At 38.0% G+C, this 19,841-nt stretch overlaps 1 protein-coding gene across 1 annotated transcript in view; it reads left to right on the plus strand.

Moving 5' to 3' along the window:
* Window positions 1–19,841, plus strand: part of LOC150095256 (uncharacterized) — a 500,251-nt gene that overhangs the window by 241,616 nt on the left and 238,794 nt on the right. Inside the window, exons 11-12 of the mRNA XM_090410231.1 lie at window positions 4,514–4,621; window positions 17,968–18,054. Of these exons, the coding sequence (XP_090266357.1) occupies window positions 4,514–4,621; window positions 17,968–18,054 (195 nt within the window). The remainder of the gene's footprint in view (window positions 1–4,513; window positions 4,622–17,967; window positions 18,055–19,841) is intronic.

The following is a 19,841-nucleotide window of genomic DNA, read 5'->3' on the forward strand; positions in this document are numbered from 1 at the left end:
TAGAGTGTGTATAGAAAGAGGAATGATGGTTATAGAAAGAGGTTAAAGTATAAATTACAGTGCTAGTGGATAAGAGGTGATATGGAGAAAAGATGTTCTCCAGTGAATAATTCTAGGAGAAGACAACCACAAATAAGGTAGATGAGGAGAAACCAACCACCTGCAATTAATTGGCATGTGATCAACCTGTCCAGTCACACCCTAAATAACTGTGAACTTTTGGTACTTTATGAAGACATAAACTTTGCACTAGCACCTAGAGCTGTTAACAAACTGAATTTTATATACTATATTGAAAGGGGCCTTAAATTTCTTTCAACTAATATACTAATAAATTTCATTTAGAAACTTAGAACGTTTTGAATAATACCAAAGTAATATGTAGCAATCTCACTAAAAAGAGTACTAACAGCTGTCACGTTATTAAAAGCTAACAAGGATATCATTATAACAAAGACTGACAAAGGTAATGTTATGGTCGTCTTAAACAGACCAACTTACCTTAATCAAATGCATCAATTAGTCACTGACAGTAGCTATATCATCTTGTGAACTATAATCCAGTTAACAGGATTAAAAAAGAAAATTGCTAAATTACTCAAGTCTGTGAATTTCTTGGCCATCAGATATTGTTAAAAAGCTATTATGCATGCTTTTAATCAATATATGTTCTTTCCAGAATATATGGTGTTCCTAAAGTACATAAAGGAATGTTCTGCTTCTGCTGATAATTAAAGGTATAGACAGTCCTAATTATTACCTAGCCAAGAAATTAGTGTCAATGCTCAGAGTTAGGTCATTCCCCCTCCTAAATAAAAAGCACACCACGCTTCTTAAACAAAATTAAAAACATAACACTTGGCAAAGATAATTTATTAGTGAGTTTGATGTTTATGCCCTTTGTATAAATTATTATTATTATTATTCATGACATCTCCAAGGAGTCCGAAGACTCATCGCGGGAGGACACCTACAACTGTCTCAACCACTACACCGAACCTCTACTACGATATCTCAATCAATGACACAATTTTTCTCTTATGGAACAAATTTCTGCTAGCTCTCTTTGACCATGTACTGTGTTCTGGTTACTTCATGTGGCAAAATAATTTTTGCCACATGAAGATACATCCATGGGCTCACCACTAATCCCCTCCCCATTACTAACTTTTATATGGAAGCTTTTGAGCAATGTACACTAGATTCCTTTACTTTAAAACCTACAGTTTGGCTTAGATATATTTTTATTATCTGGCCACATAGCTGCCAAACTTTAAAAACCTCCCTCAACCATCTGAACAAACAACATAAACAAACATACTTACCATTGAAATTGAACTTCAAATCTCTATCCACAATCATCTCAATATCCTTTGTTTCCTCTATTTCTTCCAGTATAACTCCATCAGGTGAATATGCATCCTAAATTTTGTGAATCCGAAATTTTGAAACCTTGCATTTAGTTGCATTAAGCTGACATCCTCATGCCTTTACTCACCCTTCTTGCTTATTGAAATCCTTTTGAAGAGCCAAAACATCTGCACTACAACTAATAACCCTCTCAAGCTTCACATCATATGCAAACAACTGAACATCTCCCTGTAGTCCTGTGACAATATCACTGACATAAAGCTTGAACAGTAATGGTCCCAGGACTGAATCCTGTAGAACCACTCGTAACCTTCCGAATCCCTGATGCTGCTACCCTATATACAACTCTCTGATATCTATGCATGAGCCAATCACCAATCCAATCCACTAACTTGATATCCAAACCCATATGATGCAACTTAAACAACTTATCATGTGGCACTCTGTCAAATACCTTTGACAGAGTGCCACACTCTGTCAAAGGTCAAAGGAAAAATCCAAAAAAATGGCAGTATATGCCTTACTCTCTCATCCGCTGTTCTTGTTACTCTATTGTAAAAGGTAACCAGATTGCTAAAACAAGAGCACCCATAAACAAATCCATGCTGGCCTACTATTACTAAAATTTTACAATTCGACGTTTCGACCTTTATGTCAAGGTCATCTTCTGGAGCGTACAAATATACACAGGAAACAAGCTATACTACAATCATACTGGTTCGTTAAAGACACTGACTAACCGCTACCACAATTGTTGGCCTGACCTCTGGTGGAAAAAAAAAAAAAAAAAAAAAAAAATTTTACATCAACGCTAAAGTCCTATTATTTGTGTTGTCTACTATATACATATATTAACATTATATTAACATCATTCCAGCCAGTTGGAGTGGAATGGTTTCTAATAATAGCAGATTGGCTAGAGTCCTGACTTGTGTTGAATCTTTCAAATTAGGTTGGCTGAATGTGTGCCATCCAGATCCTTGGAATTTTCATACCATCTTTATTGTTGATATTTGGGTGGTTTATCAGGTTATCGCAGGATTCTTTAAATTTTCTTTCGTACCATGTTTTTGTGCGGTGTAAGGAGCAGGTGCTTTTCCAGTTGATTTGGTGTAAGGTGTTGAGTGCGTGGTCTGAGAGGCCTGCTTCACCATAATGGTTATATTTAATGTGTCTAATGTGTTCTTTTTTGCGTATGGGGATTGTCCGTCCTGTTTCACCAATGTACGGTAAGTTACAGGTGCAGCGGATGCAATAGACTCCAGGATGTGCTAATGGGAGGAGAGGGTCCTTAGAGGAGCTGAATATGGTTTTAAGTTTAGTGGGTGGTTTAAAGGTGGCATTAAGGTTATAATGTTGTAGGATTCTGTTGATTTTTTCTGATAACCCTTTAATGTATGGGATGGCTATGGTTTTACTGTAGTCTAGATTCGTTTTTGTTGTGGTTTTATAGAGTATTTTATTGACAGTATTTTTGTTATAGCCATTGTTTATGAATGTGTCACTAATGATTTTTAGTTCTTGTTTCAGGGCCTGCTGGTTAGAGCAAATAGTTGTGGCTCTGTTTTTAAGGGTGTTTATGACTCCATATTTTTGTGCTGGGTGGTGATATGAATTCGCATGTATGTATTGGCCCGTGTGTGTCGGTTTTCGGTAGACCGTGAAGGATAGATTGCCTGAAGGAAGACGTGTAACTAGTGTGTCTAGAAACGGGAGCGAATTTTGGTTTTCAATTTCGATGGTAAATGGTATGCGTTCGTGTTGTTTGTTTAGGTGGCTGAGGAATGTGTTTAGCGTTTGTCGACCGTGCGGCCAGATCACGAACACGTCGTCAACGTATCTGAGCCAGATTGTCGGTCGAAGCGTGGCGGAATCAAGAGCCCTTTGCTCAAAGGTTTCCATGTAGAAGTTCGCGATTGGGGGGGATAATGGTGAGCCCATGGCCGTACCTTCCTTTTGTAGGTAGAATTTGTTTTGCCACACGAAGTAACCGGACTTTAGTACGTGGGCAAAGAGGGCCGTAATGTCGGCCGGAAATTTGTTCTGTAGTAGGAGAATTGTGTCATTGATGGGGACATTAGTGAAAAGGGCAGAAACATCAAAACTGACTAATAAGTCGTCTTTGTCGAGTGTTATGTTTTTGATCATGTTTATAAAGTGTTGTGTGTTTTTTACGTAGGAGGGGGAATGACCTACCAACTCCTTGAGTGTTGCCGCTAATTTCTTGGCTAGGTGGTAATTGGGACTGTCTATTCCTTCCACTATTGGTCGAAGGGGCACATTTTGTTTGTGTATTTTCGGAACCCCATATATTCTGGGGGGGTGGGCGTAGTGGGGTTTGAGTTTTTTAACTGTGTTTGGTGGCCAAGAAGTGACGGACTTTAATAGTTTTTCTGTTTTGTCCTTTATCCTCTTTGTTGGGTTATAATTTACCATTTTATATGTGTTGTTATCGTAGTAACACGGTAGTTGTCTCCATAATTTCCAAAAATGCATTCGGATCACCGTGCAAGCCTAAAAGAAAGCATGCTGGCCTACATAAATAATATTACTCTCATCTGCCCAATTCTGTATAGGAGTTCAAGTTCTTATCAATATCTCCAAAATCTTAACAACTCCAGAAGAAATACAAACTTCTACCTGCCTTCTACCACCACTACCCTTATGCAAGGATGGCGGTGGTAGAAGGCTCAGTTAGTTCCATAGCACATTCCCTTAAAACATGTTTAATTCCAACTATTTCCCCTGCCTTATCGACATTTAACATATCAGTATTCGAAATACATCCTTGTCATTCACTTCTAGCAATTCACCTGTGATCATCCTTCTAGGAATAAAGCCTATAGCACCAGAATGGAACTCTCCAATAAAGTGATCATTAAATAGCTCAACTATGTCCTCTACTTTGGTCACCTCATTCCCATCTCCAAATGGATGATGATATTTTGAGTAATCATTGTTGTGTTTCTATATGAGTTTAGTGAACTATATTAACCGTTTTGTTCTACTAGGTTTTTCATTTTCTAAAACTTAATAAATAAATCCAACAAAACAAACTTAATGTGTGTTTTTTAATTTAATTATAATAACCATAAATATTTTATTAGTTATGATCTGCAGTATTTTACTATTTCAAAAACAGATAACAACAAGAGGAATCAAATGTGACGTCTGGGAGACCATACAGAAAGATGCTATGTTTGAATTTAACATTTATGATAAACTTGTAGCAACTTATTTCTTCAGCAGCGTAAGTATGAGTTTAATGTATTTGTATATTTTATAATGACTACCGTTTTCCTGGAAGGCTTAGCTTTAACTTATTGCACATGTAAAGAACCAAGACATTATGGAAGGAACAAGCAGTTTATTTATGTTAAAAATCAGTATAATTTTGGGATACTTTATTTCCTTGCTAATTCTAAATCCAGAAAAATAATTAGTAATATTAGTAATGAAGAATATACCTAAAGTAATTATAAAATAGTTTTTTGCTTTCTGTGATATATATTTTTCCTAGCACTTTTGAGCAAACAATTGTGGGGATATACACTCAGATATATATATATACACATGCAGATATATACCATGTAATTTAATTCTGATTTATATTATTATTATTATTAATTAAGAGAGACCTCCAGGGAGACTCATCGAGGGAGGACACATACTACATACACCAGTTATCATACTTATTCTTGAATTCATTCATACTGCATATGCTCACAACATCTAATGGCAATCCATTCCAATCACACACCACCTCCGAGAGAAAAATCTAGCCCTCACACCCTTCTTAGCGGCCTTCATTCTCAACTTCCAAGGATGCCCTACTCGTCTTTTTCTCACCCATCATAAATTGAAAAATTCCATCAATTGAAATCCTGTATGAACCTTTCAGAAGTTTGTAAGTCTCAATCATATCACCCCCTCTTTCTCCTGTTTGCTAGTGTCTGCAGTCTATAAATTCTAAATCTGTCTTCATAATCAGTAACCCACAATTCTGATATAATTTTTAACACTCTCCTTTGTACTCTCTCCAATATATCAGAATCACAACGGAAACTAGGAGACCAGACCTGTGCACAATAATCGAAGTGAGGTCTTATCAAGGCTGTGTAAAGAGGCAAAATAACATCCTTATCCTTAGATGTGAACGTTCGTTTCAGCATTGCCCCTAAACTTCAACTTTATATCTATTAACACTCCAAGATCCCTAGCCTCATCAGTTTCTTCTAGCATAATCCCACCAATATAATACAACATTGGATATCTAATCATGCCGAAGTGAATGACTTTACATTTACTGACATTGAATTGACACCCATTTTCCCATGCCCACAATTTCAGCCTATTCAAATCATTCTGCAAAGACTGCATATCAGCAGCATTCCTGATTACCCTACCTATCTTTGCATCATCAGCAAATAACTGTATGTCGCTTGTCAAATCCTTCCCAATATCATTAATGTACAGATTGAATAACAGTGGACAAAGCACTGATCCTTGTGGTACACCACTTGTTATTTATTTATTTATTTATTTATTCATTTATTTTTTTTTATTAATCTTTGTACTGGTTATGGGCAGTACTACTCTTACATCACGTCCAGACATTTGTTCCAGACTTGATATAAGCCTAAGCCTTTACAAGTGTTTTACCCTATGCCTGTTCTAGTTATCATTGTAGTCATTCTCTGGTGGCCATGCCACCAGTGTGCCCTGTAGGGTACTTAAGGAAAGAACTTTTATATCTTTCTGTGTAAGCCCAAGCTGTTTTAAGTCCTTATAACTATCTGCACTCCATATGCCATGTAAAGAGGTGGCAGTGGTAAACCTCGGAGTTGCTCCATGCTCCTCACGTATCTTACTCACTAGATCTTGGTTATTTTTATAATAATTTACTTTATTATTATGGCTATAGGGCACCCTATTCCCACCACCTGCGCATTAACTACCTAAATGTCACCATCTCTTTTAATCACTAAGTCTGGCTTACACAGACCTGCGGTTGTCCTATAATGTGGTTCCACTGCAGTCTCCCAACCTTTGTTCTTAAAGCAGTTGTTCAGAATGGAGACCATGGCATCATGCCTCCTCATGCAGACCCCATGGGTGCAGAAGCAACACTGGGCTATATGAGACAATGTCTCACTGTAGTGGCGGCCAGCCCTACAGTTGAGTCATCACTATCCCATCGAGCTGTGCAAGCTTGAGTAGGCAGAGCATTGAACCTCGTCCTGATAAGGTCAATATACTCGAACCCAGGGAGGAGGCTGGTGCCATCCTTTACCCAATCATGCTGGCGAGGCACCAGATATGACTCTTTTAAAGGAGCACCATCTACAGAACAGTGCAACAGAGATGCCCATCTCTTGTATTCTGCGGGTGCTGACTCGATTCAAATACCTTGATAATGGGACCAGCCTTTAGCCTGCCTAAAGTCTTCTTGTATTAATGGGCTATAGAAAGCCTCTCTGCAGATGGGGGAAGAAGATAGTTCTAACTGCGCGATTCTTGACAGCCGCAGGCATGGGATCAGCCATCTAACTGATGGAACCCCAAGCCCACCATCCTTCACCCTCGCATGGAAATATGCAGTAGGAGTGTCAGGCAGCAGTCGGAGCCATGATCTCACAGCTGAACGGATAGCCCTGTCCATTTGGGACAGTACTGAGATATATGTCCTACCAAGCACCAACTTCCCTTTGGGAGTGAACATGATACCGAGGTCTCTCCACTCTTCTAGGATGGTCAAAGCATGCAACGGCCTCCCGTGCAGGGAAAACTCTATAGTTTCGACCTTAATCTTCTTGTCACAACCAGAGGGGATAAGAGCTAAAGAGCAGTTCTTCTCTACATTAATAGAAAGGCCTCGAATAGAGAAGAAGTCAACTGCCCGGTCAAGGAGTTCCTGCAAGCCTGTCTTAGTAGAGGCTACTAGAATAAGATTGTCTGCAAAGGCCATAGCATTAAAGGAAGAAGTGCCTAGAGAGAGTAGCCTATATGGCTAGGAAGAGAATGAAGAAACTCATCTATGATGCAGTTAAAGAAAAGAGGAGATAGAGGATCACCTGGTGAACACCCCACACTGCGGGAATAGAAGTTGCATGGGACCCTGTAGTGATAGTGATGGAGCTACCCAAGTATAGCTCCGTAACATAGGAAAGAAAAGGTTCTGGACATCCAGCACTTGAAGGAGAGCAGGATGGAAGACGCTATCAAAGGCCTTTTGGAGGTCCAGCGACGCCATATATAGAGGCTTAAGCTGGCGTCGGGAATCAGAGAGAAGAGAAGAAAGAAGATATATATTCTCGGCACAGCTGTCCGAAGGGACAAAAGCTCTCTGTCTATGATCATGCTGTATATGTTGCTGAAGTCGTTTAACTAATATTTTTTGATAGAGTCTAAGTAACACAGGGGAGACGGTAATAGGTCTAAAGTCTGATGCACAGCTTGAAGTTTCTTTCTTCGGAATGAAGATAGTTCTTGAAGCACGGTATGGTGGTGTTACTTTACTGGAAAGGAGAATGTCCATTAAGTCTTGAAGAATCTTCAACGGCACCTTCCGAAGCCTATACGCAGGAAAGCCATCAGGTCTGGGGGGCAGAGAAATTGGATGGAAGAGCTGCTTTAATTTCCTGGATGGAGATAGGCTGGTATATTTGAAGGACAGGAATGGACCGCAATATTGTAGGTTGGTCATCATAATCAGGGAAGTGTGGAGGTCGAGCAGGAAAGACTGTACTCCAGAATTTGACAAAATCATCATGTAAGTCTGCTAGAGGTGGAGGGGAAGCACCATCAAGGATGGTTTTGGCACATTTCCCTCTATTCTTTTTATAGAGGGCTTGCATAGGAAGCAGAGGTCCTGCATCCTATTTGACAAAGTCATTGTAGAATGAGACGTAGGCTGATGTTCACGAGGCATGAAGTGTTCAGAGAATTAAGCGTGGAGGTAGTCATTCAACTGATCTGTGATATCCATTCCCAGAAGGTGAGTCTGGATGAGATATTTAAGAATTTCATGGTTATATTCTGGAAGAGGAGGATCAAATCCTCTTCTTCAACAGCAGGATGGTGGCTGGAAGATGGAGAGGCAGGGACAGGAGATACAGAGATATTACCTGTCCCTACCTGTGGCAGATGGGCTGCCAATTCTTGAAATAAGGCTTTGTAACTGGCTTTCCATCTATGACACTTGATGGCATCCAAGGATCTTAATGGGAATGCCTTAAATAAAGCTTCGTTGATTTTCTTTATTCCTCGAGCCGTCAACTCGATCTCATCTCATGACCGGCGAGGATCTTTTCTTCTTCAGCACTCCAACGTGCTTTGATGTGCTCTGTTCTTATTGCAGCATTGGCTTCGGCTGGATGTTTTGAGGTGCAATGCATGTCAAGGCCAAGTGCATTAGAGAATGCATGATCGCAGACCTGTCATATAAAGTGTCTCTGAGATTGCGAACTCCTTGACTGCCAGAACAAGCATGATGAGAAGGTGAATAAATGGATTGATGACAGTCTTTGCAGAGCTTTCTTTTAACTTTCTTCCTGAGGACACCGCTGGGACAGGTGGCAGGATGACCTCCAAACAAGAAACAGACATCTGGAATCGCACTCGACGAGTTTCCTGGCTCTGGCCTATAAGAGTCGGAGCCTTCATCTGAGTTATTGCAAGCGAGGAAACTTAACCCTACCAGGGCTGCTAACCCTGGAAGGGAGGAATAGCGTAGCAGGTCAGTTAGTCACCGGAAGGTGTCCAGGAATCGCCCCTAGGAGACCGCCTACCTACTGCTGCACTTGTGAAGTATCTCATGGGATGTGCAAGCCAAGACAACAATGCTTCGGATTCCCAAACCTTGTAGACTCAGATCCCCCATATATCACTTTTGATATCTGTCAGTCAGCCATCCTCTTGTCTATGCTAATATTGTATAACCCAAACCCATTTTCTCCAGTTTATGCAGCAGTCTGCCATGCTGTATTCTGTCAAAAGCCTTAGCAAAATCCAAAAGTAGCATGGTATATCCATTCCCCTTGTCTAGTTCAATGGCAACATTGTTATAGAATGTGAGCAAGTTGCTAAAACATAACCTTCCCTTACTAAACCCATGTTGTTCATTGCAAAGTAGAGATTCACTGTCAACCCATTTCTAAATGCGGGCACTAACCAATTTTTCCAAAATCTTCACCACCACTCCTGAGATACTAATTGGTTGGTAGTTGGATACATTGGTCTTTGCACCACCCTTGTGCAATGGAATTACCACACATTCCTTCCATTCCTGTGGAATCTTCCCTGTTCTCAGACTCACATTAAATATCCTGGTCAAAGGAATGGGCAGTTCATCTGAACACTCTTTTAGCACACATGTTGATATTCCATCAGTCCCTATTGCTGAATTCTTATTCAGTTTATGCAACAGCTCTAATACCTCGGCCTCACACACCTGCGTTTCTTCATTTAGTGAAGAAGTAACAGTAAGCTCAATGTTGCATTCACCAGGTTGATAGCTTTTAATGAAATGGGCACTCATTAACTGAACAACCTCTTCTGCATCTGTAACCCTCACACCATCTGGATTTAGAAGAGTTATTTTTTCATATTCATTCTTTCTTTTACTTGCAGCATATCGATAGAATTCTTCTGGGTTGTCTTTAACATGCAGAGCCAGTTTCTTTTCAGAATCAGACTTTGCTTTCCATACAACAGTTGCGACTATTTTAGCCTGCTGCTTATAATGTTCATAACGGACATCATCCTTATGCAAACGGTATTCCTTTTCTTATGAATCTCTTGCTTAATAAGATTACACATCCATTTGACTCCTACTCTATTTATTCTTTGAACTCTCGGGACACATTCTGATCGCATCATTTAAGTATTGTTTAAATGCTTCCCATGCACTGTCGATATTCTTTCCATCCTTCAACCGATCCCATTCCACTGAACTCAGTATACTCCTCAGTTGGTCATAATTTCCTGTTTTGTAGTTCAGCATGTAACCTTTTCTAAATGGAACATTCATAAACTTAGTCACTTCCCAAGTGAGTACCGCACGATCACTGTCACCAGCTGGAGGCAGAATAGTTGTCTTTAACTGAAATGCCCTCTGATGCTATAATCAAATCTAACACTCTTTGACCTCTAGTTCCTTTTGTCAGATGCTACTTGAGGAAGTTGTCCCGCAACAGCTCAATAAATGCATTTTCATTCTTCTCATGAGATTTTACTGCTACCCAATGAATATTTGTATAATTAAAGTCTCCCATTATGATTACTCCTTTGGTGCTCACCTTTTCTATTTGGTGATGCACATACATGAAATATTGTTAGTAGTATTACTACATTCATAGGTGTCAACTCTAACTGGATTTAAGTCATCTGATATCATTAGCAGCATGCCCCCTCCTCTCCTATCCATTCTACCCTTCCTAAAAATAATGTACTCATGACACTCCATACCAGTTAGTAGGTCTGATTCAACATCCTCTTTTTATGTGCGTATGTATGGTGGGTACTTTAGCTGCTGTAGTAGCTTAGTAATGATTATGACCTTAGCTTTAAAGACCTTCTGTGTAGGATGCAAAGAGTGTTTATAAATGTACAGATACATAATACAATTCTCTATGTAACCTGAAATGCCTGGTTCTTTCTTAAGTCATCTTTCAGCATGACTTAAGAATCCTGTAGGATTTCAAGTCATGTTGAAGTTATATTTATTATAATAAAATGGAGGCATTAGTGACTTCAACCCACAAATGACATATAATACTGGTTATGTGAGGAAATTAACAAAAAATTATCCTATTCTCAACTCATTCTAGATGGGTATCTTTTTTAATTTCTTGTGTGTAATCGTTATAGCTCTTGCAGTATGTTCTCTGTTTCACCTCCACTAATATAGTATGCAGCTAGTCAAAATTTTACACATGCAACTTTAAATTTGTACTCTACCCATCAGTCCAAAGAACAGAGATGACATTATTTTTTTTATTAGCATCATTAGCATGATTTTTTATAACTCAACCCAATCACTCACACTCACACACACACACACACACATTGTTATAGGTTTTTGTAACCACATATGTGAGAGTTGATGGTCATCAACACTCATATATGTGTGTGTGTGTGTAAAGGTTATTTTTCCTTTTTCTCAGATATTGGTCCCTTAATAACTTTCTAGATAGGTGACTGCTTATGTGAAACGTTCACATAAGCTGTCACCCCATCTAGCTCACTCAGTATTATTCATCTCTGTTGTATTCCAACTTGCTATGTAGCAATCTTTCAAGTACTTTCAAGATATCCAAAAATATTACCATATCTTGGTCTCCTTATCCAGCATATTCATCAGTTTTTGACAATAAAAAATGCAACCAGACTGTTAAATTAAAACTTCTTCATTAGAAACTCATGTTGATTATCATGAAGGATCCTCTACCCATCAGCCCTATTCTGTATTATTCTCCTCGTAACCAGTGTCTTTATTACTTTAACCATAATTGCAAATATACAGATTGTAAGATGCTCATTAAACAACTAATTCAACTGCATTGCAAATTGCTGAAAAATATTTGGTCATACTGTCTTACTCCACATCATTATTAATCATGTTAATTAATAATCATCCCTACCAGCCATGATGGATTTTTCCATCATGCAAAACATGGATGTAAAGTGTACTTCTGAAATCAAAATACATTGAAATACTGTGGATACACAGATACCTAATGCCTTATACCTTCTTTCTTTTGTGCTGCTTACTTAATTTCATTGTGCATCCATTTCATGGTTACCTTATTTATCCTCCCAACTTTCATATTCACTTGTATTAGATTTGTATTTGATGTGTTTTAATCACTCCCCAGGTTCTGCACCTCTATTGATGTAAGTTGACTGCTGAGATTTCCATGAGTACCCAACTTCTAGTACCACACATAATACACACATACACTGCTTGGAAAGAAGTTAATGGACACCATAGTGTGAGGAACAATCAACCATGGTGCTACCTTAATAAGATATAGAACTTCCTTTCACTGCAGTGACTACAGCAATTCCATGGGGCATACTTTCCACAAGTGTATGATAGCTATCAATAGGAATTTTGGACCATTCTTCCTGTAGGCATGTAACGAGGTCCTGGACTGTGGGGAAGATATCCCTTGGCTCCATGCAATGTTCCAGTTTCATCCCACAGACATTCTATAGCAGGGATGGTTATCCTTTTTAACCGTGCATGCCAAAATCTCCAAATCTTTGATGCAAAATTTTCTCACATGCCAACCGAAATTTTGGGGAACATTATTATTTGGTGTCTTTTAAGTATTGGGAGAACCTTTTCAAATAATCAAAAATCACACTAGAGAAGTAAAATCAAAGAATATTGTAAGAATGATTATTGTAAGTCATGTAAGATTGAATTAATTTAAAAATTAATGTTAGAATTTTTACTTAAGTCCTTCAACCCTGTTGATAGCATGGATATTTTTATTTGCCTTTGAGTGTAATTCTAGCTGCCACATACAACCACACAGTTTAAAGATGCAGTTTTTAACATCAGCAAAAAAGTAAACAATAATTCTGAATTTTTTTTTTTTTTTTTTTGTATGAAGATCAATCAGACATACATTTTTTCAAGTTTTTCAAATTTCAAGTTATTACAGTGCACAATCTCATAGTCACTTTACTTGATTAAAGCACAATAAAAGAAAATAAAATTAAAGATATTCTTTTATGAATTTTTTATAGTATCCAAAAATCAATCTATGTCCCCATCTTCACCTATGGTCATGAGAGTTGGGTAATGACCGAAAGAATGCAGACACGAATCCAAGCGGCTGAAATGAGGTTCCTTCGAAGGGTTGCGGGGCTGACAAGACTCGACAGAGTCAGAAGCTCTGCAATTCGGGCCCCTCAATACTCAACCACTGCTTCTCCCTGTTGAGAGATCACAGTTATGTTGGTACAGGCACCTGGTCAGAATGCCACAAGAGAGGCTCCCTCAGCAGGCCTTCTTTGCCAAGCCAGAGGGTGGGAGGCCACGTGGAAGGCCAAGGACTCGCTGGATAAATTATATCCAAAACCTTGGGTGGACACATTTGGGAATCCCACCAGAACACCTGAGCTTGGTGGCAGAGGATCGTGACCATTGGAAGTTCCTCTTGCAGCTGTTGCCCCCACAACCCAATTAGGAAAGGTGGGCCTTGAAGATGTATGTATGTATGTATGTATGTATCAAAAAATCAACATTTTATTATATGCCTAAATTAAATTACCTTTATAATTCACACAGAGCAAAAACAAAACACAGTGTACAGTCACAACAATAATGCACTTGCTGCTGCTGTTGCTTATTTCTGCACACATACACCTGCTGGTGGATGAGCGGAGTAAATATCATGTTTAGATGACACGTGTTTTGGCAAAGTTGCACCTGGTGACTTTTTGTATGCTAAAAAAATTAAAGATCATAAACTTGAGATAATTAATAAGCTTTTAAATAATGAAAAGTTTTTATATCAGTGATGGAAAAGTTCTGGTGACCAAACACAGTTGTTTTCTATGAGCTAAGTCATGTCACTATGCCCCTCAGCCATTGGCTAGATAATTCTTAACATCAGCTGTAGTTTTCAGCTGCCTAGCCTTGTTCCTACAGTGGGCTATGTATTTGTGGGTTAGTTTCTTTTGTGTGAAAAAACAAAATTTAACTTGTACACATTGTAACAATTAAAAAAAAAAGTTGGAATAATTTGTAAGCGTATAAAATGATATCACCTGTAAATTGTTGAAGTGCCAGCAAAATTTTTGTACGTGCCACCTCTGGCATGCATGCCATAGGTTTGCCATTCCGGTTCTATAGAGTTGAGATCAGGGGTCTGTGGAGGCCAGTGAAGTGTGGTGAAGTTCATGTCCACAAACTATGCAGTTACAACAGCAGCAGCCTTATGACACAGTGCATTGTCTTGCTGACGGAGACAATGGTCACTTCCATAGAAATGCCAGAAAGTTGGAAGCATTGCATTTTCCAGAATGTTCAGATACCTCTCAAAATTCAATATTTGTAGTGCCACAAACAGAGGTCCGAGGCCACACCAGGAAAAACAGGACTATACCATCACACATCAACCTCCGAATTTAATAGTTGGGATTACGCGCTCTAGTAAGAGACATTTACCAGTCATCTGCCACACTCACACCTGTCCATTTGCTCTATAGAGGGTGTAGCATGATGATTTTTCCTCCATAACACGTTTCCAAGCTTCCACATTACACACTCTTTGCACCACTGAAGATGCTGCTGCATGTTGGTTCCTGTAATCTGGGGTTGCATATTACAGTCCTACCATGGAAATCCATGTTGTGAGCCTCAGTTCTGAATGTTTTTGTGCAGATTCGTATTCCAGTCAATGCCTCGAACTCTGCATTCAGTGTATTGGCTGAAGAATGGCAGTTTTACATATCATCCTTTGTAGTACCGTGTGGTAACTTTTGGTGAGTGTGATCCATTGACTGGAAGCAGGAAATATCAGAAGATCGAATTCATTGAGCTACTTAGGGATAACTATTTTATGCAGCATGTAGTTGAAGCAACATATGGGACTCAAGTGCTTGATTTAATAATATTAATAACCATGATGCCACCAACTGGGAAGAGTGATCATGTGCTTTTTAATGTGCTGTACCTGCTAGCCACTCCTCACATCAAAACCACATGATCACTCTTGTGGTTTTGATGCTTTGATGTGCCCAGCCACTCCCCACATCAAAACCACAAGAGTGATCATGTGGTTTTCATGTGGAGAGTGGCTAGGCAGGCACAAACACACACACAGAGAGAGAGAGAGAGAGAGAGAGATCTGTGGAATTACAGATGAGGGGGGGGAATATGATAAATTAAGGAAACAGATTGGCAATATGCAGTAGATTGATCAGTTGATGTGGAGAGAAAGTGGCAATTACTTATAGCATTGTCAGATTGTATTCCTAAGATTTGGAGGATAAATAAAATAGGAGTAAAATGAATGAATCATGGAGTCATGCAGGAGCTCTTGAGAAAGAGGATGTAATGAAGGACATATAAAGAATATGGTACCTATCAGCCTTATGATGAATATAAGGTGCAGGCTAGGAAGGTGATGAGTGTGGTAAGGAAAGAGAAATTAGCACATGAAAAGAGACTGGCTGAAGCACTAAAGCAATACTCTAGAGAATTTTGTAGTTATGTTACTAGTAGAAGAAAGGATGGATACAGAAGACTGACTTCAATTTGCTGGAGATGAAACATGAGTCACATCTGTTGAAGATATCGGAAATGTTCAGTGAATATATTATTAGTGCATTTCATGTGGGGGTTAAGAGTAATGTTTGGACAGCAATAGGAAGGAGGACAGAAGACCAACAGTTCAATATTGGGAAAAGTTTAGAATCTTAAGTAACCTTGATGTTAATAAGGCTATGGAACTGGATGGGATATTACCACATATATTATGGAATGTGCAAAAGAGCTGGCAGTACCCTTGACTTGGTTGTTTAACAGAAGTCTTGCAACAGAAATAGTTCCAGAAGAGTGGAAAGATGGTCAAACAGTGTTACTGCATAATGGAGAATCCAAGTTGCAGTGTCAAATTACAGGCCAGTGTGTATATCGTATAGTGGTGTAGATGTTAGAACTGCTGGCTAGAGAAAGAATACAAACCGTGGTTGAGAATGGAAATCTTAAGAGAACAGCATGAGTTTGTTATGGAGATGGCATGCTTTACTAACTTGGTTACATTTTATAAGATGACCAATGTATTGGACAGAAGAGATGCTTATACTGTGATTTATCTGGATTTTGCTAAAGCATTTTATCAAGTACTGAATGATAAACTACTGTTGAAGAAGTCCTCTGGGTACCAGAGGGTATCCCAGAGGATACTTCTCTTCTGGGACCACTGTTGTTTTATTTTTATATCTGATATAGTTCAGGTTGTGAAAGGAGATATTCAGTTGTTTGCTAATGATGGGATGAGCAATGTCAGGAATTTCTGATGTGTTGTTATTTCAAGAGAATTTGAATAGGCTGGTTCCTTTTGGCTGAAGACTGGGGATTTCATTTAAGTGCTGCTAAGTGGAAAGTTATGTAATATAATATATATTACAAACTGCTTTGGCCAGAGAAAAATGGAATGAGGTTTACCATATTGGAGGAACTTTGCATATGAGGAATTTCGGTTGATATCAAGTTAATTGGAGTTCAAGTGGACACACACACACACACATTGTGAAAGTTGTAAGGTTTACCCAAAAAATTGCTGCTATAATGCAAAGAATGCTGATGTATAGATAAGGAGATGATAGGTACATTATATAGGGCATTAATTAGGCCTCCTTTTACTTTCTGTGTGCAGATCTGGCACCCAGCTATATTGATGAGAAGCAATAAAGGGCATTAGTGGATTTATTTATTCTTTTAACAATAGTTGAACTTGTTCATATGATATAATTTCACTTAAATAATAAAATTAATTGCATGTAAAAAGTTGTATAATTTGATATTTCAAATGAAATATTTAAAAATTGACTGAACAATTTAATTCATGCTTTTGTGAAACTTTGAATACATTTCAGACCTTTAAATTTGATATCCAGCACTTAGAAAATGATTTGAATAAGCTGAAACAGTGGACAAATAATAATGGCTGTCAATTCAATGTTAGTAAGCATAAACTTTGGCATGATGAGATTTTCAGTGACATTATATTGGTAGGATTATGTTACAAGAAATTGATGGGGATTAAGGATCTTGGACTTTGGTAGATAAGAAACGAGTTCAAAGGTCACACTGTAAAAATTACAAATACAACCCTGAGGATAATTACAAATACAACCCTGAGGATAATTACAATGTTGAAATGAGCATAGACATTTAAAGATAAGGAAATAATTTTTCCTTTTTACAAGGCATTGATATGACTGCACCTAGGCTATTGTACACATTTGGTCTCCTGGGTTTGGAGAATATAAAGAAGCTCTGGAAAGGGTATACAAAGAAGAGTAACAAAGATGATAATGAGATTATGGAATGTAGATTATGAGAAAAGATTGGGAGTATGTGGACTGTAAACATTGGTGAAGAGAGGTGATATGATAGAGGTCTAAAAACTACTTAAAGGGTGTTGTAGATTATCAACTGATAAAGTTTTTTGTTATATGGAAGATGACAAAGAGGCACCGTGATCTTAAATTTGTGTGCAGTTAAGACAGGAATGAGAGCTAGATTTTTTATCTTGCAGAGCAGGTGAGTAGAACTGTTTGCTTGTTGTTGTGGTGAGTACTTCTAGTGGGAATGGATTTAAGAGTAGATATTACAGCTGGTGTGGGTTATCTTTGTCTTTCCTCAATGAGTCCTTGACTCACTGGAGATCTCAGATAATTATAATAATAAATAATCTTTAGTTTCAGATAACAATAATGTTTATTTATTTTTTATTATTTAAAATGTTTAAAATAAATTTTCTTTGATTTCATGATGTCTATTTTTGTTTCGCTACTCTCTTGGTGTACATGCCTAAAAAAATCACTTGCTTTTACATTTTTTTATAGGATAACACAGAAACAGTTAAGGAAGGAGAAGAAGAATCTAAAGTTTTAATACGTATTTTGCTGCATGGATATAACAATGGAACTGAGGTATGTTTCTGCAATTTGCATAGTGTGTTTTTTCATTAGTTATATAAGTAAATCTCTCATTAAGAGATTTATTATGTTAGGTCATTGTTAGCAGAAACCATAATGTATGATGAACTGCATTATTTGAGATAATGCAGTTCACATTGAACACTAAGCAAAAACTTTCTCTCATTTGAGAATGACCTCTTATTTTGATGTTACCTCCATCCACTCTTTGAAAGCTTTCTACTGCATTAATCTGCTAAATAACTCGCATGTCTCAATCATGTTATTTCTTCTCCTGTTATTTACTGGACTTGTAAATGGTCAAAAGAATGTAGATAGTAAGATGATTAAAGGAATGTAGATGACATCCCTTTAATCATCTTACCTCATAATTCAACATTCTGGAATATACTGTCTTAGTCCTCTTCTCTGGAGCCTTTTTATAATATACTCATCTTCCTAAAAACCAGATGATCAAATCAGTGTTCTCATTATTGCAATAGCATGTATTGATCTCATGTTGCAATTTGCAAGGTCATAATTGGCAGGCCTGGTTGGCAAAGTGGTCAGCATATCCGCTCTCCAGCCAAAAGGCTGTGGGTTCGAATCCTGTCGTGGGTATGGATTCGAACGATTTGAGTGGTAGATGGCCTTTGGTGTAGATGATAATGATGGTAGTTGTGAACTCATTGAGTAGGTGCCTTCCCTCAATGAGTCCTTGGACTCCCTGGAGGTGTCATGTAATAATAATAATAAATAAAAAATAGTAACATGTGAAGTATTTATCCTTATCTCCTTAACTTCTTTCAGTATATTCATGTAAATTGAATATACTGCATTCAATCCTTGCCTTCCTAATTTCAAAACTACAGTTTTCATCATGGATTTGGTAGTTCCATTTATTTATTTATACAGTCAAACCTCATTTAACATCATGCTTGGTTTATGTCTTTTTGTTTGGCATTAGAGCTAGCATTGGCTTATGCATTTGTTTCTTGTCACCTACTCTGTTTACCATCACACATCTCTCACATGATGTTTTTGTGAGGGCTTCATGATGGCTGGTTGATGCAGGTATGGTAACCTTTGACTTAATTTTTATATTTTTTTGGTTGCAGTGGTAGTATTGCATGACTTTTGTTTATTGCACCACTATGCATGGTGGCAGTACTGTAAGTTAATTGAATTTTTTTTCCATTATTATTAAGAAAGACTCATAAAATTAAACCCATGATTTCCTAAGAGTCTTCAGTCTTCTGAAAACTTTATGCAGGTAAAGCATCAAGAAAGGTCATCAGTTTAGACACAAAAACAAGCAATAATAAAAGATAATAATCAAGGGCTCAGTGTTAAGTTAATTTGTGAAAAAGATATCATGGCTAAGACCACTACAAATACAATAATTAAGAACAGAGAGGCCAGAAAAAATGAAAGTGACTAGACTTTTTAAAGGGAGAGAAACAATTGTTGAAATGGAAAGACTGCTAGAAATATGGATTAGAGAAAAAGCAGACAAAAGGTGATTCTGTTTCTCTTGTCTTTATTTGTGAAAAGGCAGACTGTTATTAATGAACTAGTTAGTGAACTAGAACCTTCTTCATCAAATGCTCAATTCTCATTGAGTTTACAGTATCTCATGGCTGGTTTGAAATGTCCAAAAAGAGGTCGAGTATTAAAAGTGTTGTGGGATGTGAGATTTCTGTCTAGCTGTGCAGAACTACCTCAAATCCAACAAACTCCTTCTAAAAGTGTTGGACGGAACCCCTACTCATGACCCTGAACTGGAAGCCCACATCAGTGTG

The sequence above is a fragment of the Typopeltis vanoorti genome, chromosome 20 (assembly GCF_054136105.1).
Source record: "Typopeltis vanoorti isolate ZY-2024b chromosome 20, IOZ_Tvanoo_1.0, whole genome shotgun sequence".
NCBI lineage: Eukaryota > Metazoa > Arthropoda > Arachnida > Uropygi > Thelyphonidae > Typopeltis > Typopeltis vanoorti.